This window comes from Cupressus sempervirens, chromosome 1 (genome assembly GCF_028749045.1).
Source record: "Cupressus sempervirens isolate cs-2001-9-10 chromosome 1, ASM2874904v1, whole genome shotgun sequence".
Classification (NCBI taxonomy): domain Eukaryota; kingdom Viridiplantae; phylum Streptophyta; class Pinopsida; order Cupressales; family Cupressaceae; genus Cupressus; species Cupressus sempervirens.
In genome coordinates this window covers 806527824-806533015 of record NC_143118.1, presented here as the reverse complement: position 1 = coordinate 806533015, position 5192 = coordinate 806527824, and the positions used below count along the sequence as shown (strand labels likewise).

The 5192-nt window shown below is 37.7% G+C and overlaps 1 protein-coding gene across 1 annotated transcript; it reads right to left on the bottom strand.

The window, feature by feature from the left end:
• Positions 1 to 1747: 1747 nt before the first annotated feature.
• LOC149580319 (7-deoxyloganetin glucosyltransferase-like) lies at positions 1748 to 3579 on the bottom strand. Its single transcript, XM_089813505.1, has 2 exons — positions 2971 to 3579; positions 1748 to 2892 (listed from the first exon to the last, which is right to left on the bottom strand). Exons 1-2 carry the CDS (start codon positions 3476 to 3478, stop codon positions 1910 to 1912), a joined length of 1491 nt encoding a protein of 496 aa, XP_089669631.1. The 5' UTR covers positions 3479 to 3579; the 3' UTR covers positions 1748 to 1909.
• Positions 3580 to 5192: the final 1613 nt, after the last annotated feature.

Here is a 5192-nt window from a genome sequence, read left to right as displayed (position 1 = left end):
TTGTAATTTCTACCACAAGATTTCCAACAACATTTTGTCAAAGAAATAACTAGGTACCACTTTTCTTGGATGAATGTCCACACCCTATTTCAAAGCTCTCATTTAGACATGAGTAGGGAGGACATAGGTAGAATGTTCGGCTTTATATATTCCAATTGCATTTATTTGAAATTTTCATTCTTTTTGCCTTTAAGGCATTTTACCAACATCATGCACCATATCATACATCTACATTTTGTATACACATCTAAAAAACATATGCAAAGGTGATACTTGACAATAAAAAGTTCACCTTCATCATGCTTTATGTCCATGTTCATACCTTTATAAGATAGTTGTGAAATATATGAATCAATGTTTTAATGTCTTCTAGGGCTTCCTTAAAAACCAATTCACTGCACATCTTTAAGAGCTCATTAGGTTGTCAGAATTGAACAAGAATTGACATTGTTAATTTTTAAAAAATTGTAATCTGTAGTTTAGATGCCAATTGAAATTTGAATTTGGTATCTCTAGTTATCCCAAATACTAGAATTCAATCTTCCATCTAAACAGTAGAATTGGAAAGTTTCTCATTCTAAACCCAATTCGGCAGAAATGAATATTAGAAAATAAAATGAAACATATGTTTTTTCAAATCAGGCTAATTATTTTATCTATTTGACCTTCAACATCTGCTTGCCCTTTTGGCGCATAAGTTACACAAAATTACCCAGTTGAACATCTGCTTGCCCTTTTGGCACATAAATTACACAAAATTAACCAGCGTACATAGTGAAATTACAGTTAAGATTTCACAAAGAAAATTACTGTTATTCCTTGAATACGGTGAGGATCTTTAGTGGGATACCAAATGCAGAACTTTCTTCATTCATAAGATGACTGATACATGCAAGCATGCAGATCCACTATTGTGATACATGCAAGCATTCATAAGTTTGCATTGATTGACGAAGGGGGAACCACATTCAAGCATGGATAATTTGCATTAAAAGTTAAATCCTGGAAAAAATTAAAATTGATAAATAGGGCAAGTCCTGAATATTGACAGCAAAAGGAAGAAACGGTAGGATGATAAAATGTTCATTTCCCTTTGTTAACTGTGTTTTTTCCACTTGCGTAGAGCCACCCAGCTACTATAGAGCACTTGTTTATGAAAAGGGCTTTGAAAATATTGAAAGGATACAACTTTGTATAGTTAGATGTGGCTGATATTTTCATCCAATGTTGAATTCTATTTTATTTTCATGATAAGTTTTGGGTTAATAGTATAGAAATGTGGTGCTTGAGAAGGGCAAATAATATGCAACCATACGCAAAATGTAGGAAATGTGTCCTTTTAGTTCACTAGGTGCAATAAATAGTCCTCGTCCATATTTAAAAAAATATTATTTAGATTTGAAATTCGGAAATTTATTCGCGCCAGCGCTACCGGTCACGTTAAAAAGTTTATCAGGCGCACTGCTGTTTATAGGAGGGCCGTGTTGCACCGATTTCTGCAGTCTAAAACCAAAAAAAAAAAGTTTTATCGAATTTTAACAATTGAACCATAATCATTTCATTTCAATCTTTGCCTTAATATCAAAGTCACTTCGGAATATCACGGGCTGATCTTGTATCCTCTGGCCCCTTTTTTCTGAATTGTAATCTTATTAAATTTTATTAATTGAAAAGGACTATTCATCAAAAAGTCACTTCGGAGTGGAGGTCATGCAGTTAGCCAATCACAAGCAGAGTGGGAAGCCTAAGTAAAATCTCATATTCATTACAGGTTTCATAAACAGCCAATAGAGAGTATTATTTATAAGATTGATAAACAACGAGATACCTAGCGCGAAAGCGAGGCGCTCTATATATTTTTCCTTGCTTTATACAGACTAGGGAAGAAGTACTTCGGATATGGAAATGCCTAGTGATTGATGACGGACGAATTGCTTTCATCGGAAGCCGATTTTGAGAGTTCCAACATGTCCTGAATAAACCTGTGCAATTTGAGAAAGGAAGAACCTCCCTCCCCAACTGCTTTGAATGCAGCCTCCTTCACCTCCCTTCCCCTCTTCCTCAGCTCCTCTGCTTTCGGACCCTCCATCAGTCCTCTCACCCCTTTCTCGATCTCCTCCCTTTTCACAACCATATTTTCATCAAATTCCACGCCGTCGAAGGCCATGCCAATCTTCCACACATCCTTGCAGAACCGGCAGTCCAGAAACTGATCAGCGAAGTACGGCCATCCAAGCATTGGAACTCCCATGCTCATGCTCTCCAGACAAGAGTTCCACCCGCAGTGGGTCAGAAACCCTCCTACGGAAGGGTGGGACAAAACATTTAATTGAGGCGCCCATTTCACAATCAGTCCCTGATCTCTTATTCTCTCTTCAAAACCCTCCGGCAGAGTGGCAGCCATACCTCCTGCAATATCATTGCGCAACACCCACAGAAATGGGTGCTGACTATTTTCCAATCCCATTGCCAATTCCTCCAGCTGCTCATTCGATTTGACGGCGATGCTGCCGAAGGAAACATAGATCACAGAAGTCGGCTGTTGGGCGTCAAGCCACTTCACACAGCTCTCATCTTGCTCCAAAAGACTCGCTTGCTTGTTCAAACCTTTTCCATGCAGCAGATTGGGAAGAAACACGGGCCCAATTGCCAAAGCAGGGCAGCCATTACAGGACAGCACGCTTACTGTCTGGGGAGGCTCCAGCTCATCAAACGTATTGACGAGCACATAGTCTGCCTTCTTTTGAAATTGGGACTCATGGAGACAGTGCTGAAACAAAGCGTCAGATGTATCGGTAGCGCGATAGTAGGAAAGAAGATCGGTCGGCAACAAAGGCGGAAGGTTTCCTGGCAAACAATTTATCACTTTGTTCGCCCTCCTTGATTCCTCCACTGCAATAATAAACGTTTAGTTGTTCCAGTACAAGCATTTTTGAGAAATGAAAACAATTATTACAATAGATTTCGTACGTTTGACAGGAATATGTCCGAGGGAGAGGAAGACATTGGCGTTGCACTGAGCAATAGAAGAGGCGGCGCACATTGTCCAGAAGATCACCCGGGGCACCCCCAGATTCTTCGCCACTTGATAAGTGCAAGACATGAAATTTTCTGATATAATGCAGGTGATGGGAGGAGTTTTTCCGTCAGATAAGCTGCACAGCAGATGATGCTCCAAGGCCGGGCCGAGATTTCGCATTGCAGTTGTATACTCGGCAGGATTGGAGAGACGGCCATGATCTGGCGGCAACCCATCTGGAATGGTGAGAAACCTAAATGTGGAAGTGGAGAATTCATCATCACTATCTTTAGCAGCTGCTTTGGACATGCACTTGTGACTCCATTCAGTATTTGCGAAAGTGATGAAAACTCCTCGTGAAGACAGCAAGTGGGCCAAATGAAAAAGAGGATTAATAGTGCCTTGCGCTGGGAAAGGCACCATTACTGCGTGCAAGCCGTTCATCGCCATATTCCTCATTGGTTGACATTAGTTGAGCCTGGCCTTCATATATATAATTAGATGTCATGGAATGTTAGGTTGAAATGCTTTTTTTTTGGGCTCTTTTGATTGGAAAATATGCTATATTTTAATAATATTTGCCTAATTTTCTCTGGTTTCTAATTCAGTCTTAGGTGAGGCATATCAAGCATTTCAAGATACACTTGCTTGTCATTGTTTTGTGATTGTCTTAGATTATTGAATAATTTGTAAATCATTTTATGATTGAATAATAATAATAAAGGGATAAAATATTTATTACACAAGATAATTTATAGATAAAGTGAATTACAATAGTTGATTAGAATTTCAATCTTTTAATTGATATTAAAGAACAGGATTTAATAATTGGACATTTAAATATGTTCATTTCAAAATCATATGTGACAATTTCAAATCACTTTTAATAGTTTACATCGACTTAATTGACAAGATTCTTATTTATAACTAATCTTTTATACCCAGTCTTCAAGTAACATATTCATTAAAATGTACTTTCTTATTGAAAACTTCCTTACACATAGAGATCACTAATAAGGAACATATTTCATTTAATCTGTCTATTCACTGTCAAGAACCACCTCTTTAAGAAAAATTATAATTATTAGTTTTATTATATTAAAAGATTAAACACTACAATAATGAATACTATATTAAGTATAATTAGTTATTTAATCCTCCAACCTAACGGAATTTATATCCAGTGATGAATATCACTAGTGAAATTTGTACAATCGTATATCTATCAAACATGGCAAAGTTTCACAGCTCCTTTGAATGATCCAGCAACGATAAGCAAGGAAATTCAGAGCGTTTGGGTTCTACCATACATTCACAGCTTTCAGCCTTCCTCTGCAGAAATTCTAATTTAGATAGGATATTTAAAGTTGCCATAACTTCATTACGCTCTATAAAATGAAAGTTCACACTGGGCATATTCTCTTCAAAGTTATTTGCATACGCATTATACTGTCTATCAAACAATCCATTATCAGCAGATGTGTTGTCAAAAAGGAATAACGTACGAGACCATGGAGAAATGTGGATCATATGATAGAGTTAGGTGAGAGAACCAATGGTTGTGCATATAAATTGACTAGTTGTTGTCACAGATATTTTGCGAACCCTAATTCTTTGACATTAACTAAAACTACTATTTCTGAGCTCTAACTAATGCCCCTCTTATGGATTTATTCACGTTTCCTTACCAAAATCCAATCAAGGGATCATGTTGAAAATTAAAGCTTGCGGAGTTTATGGTGAACATTAAATTACAACTCCAGCTCCACCGTTATAACTCTAGCTCCAGGGTCCACTGTTTCACCGTCAATTTCCAGTTTTATGTAATTTGGGATGGTAATAATCAATGCTGCGAGATAAAAAGATGGCCCCTCTCAATTGGACAACAAAATGCCTGGAGACGATTCTAGATGTGCGATAGCGCATCCAAACAAGAGGATTGTACAACCAAGCACGCAAATTCACCATCTTTAGAAAATGACTGGCGAACAGTGCATCACCTTCCCATCCACAGCTCTTACCCGATACACACACATGAGACAACCATGTCCTGTTCGCCAAAAGTACTGTACAAAACAAATAGACGAGAGCAAAAGTTTTCCACATCATGACATTGAATTGCTCTATATTTTTACCCACCTCGTAAATTCCTTGCCTAATGTGTTTTCACACG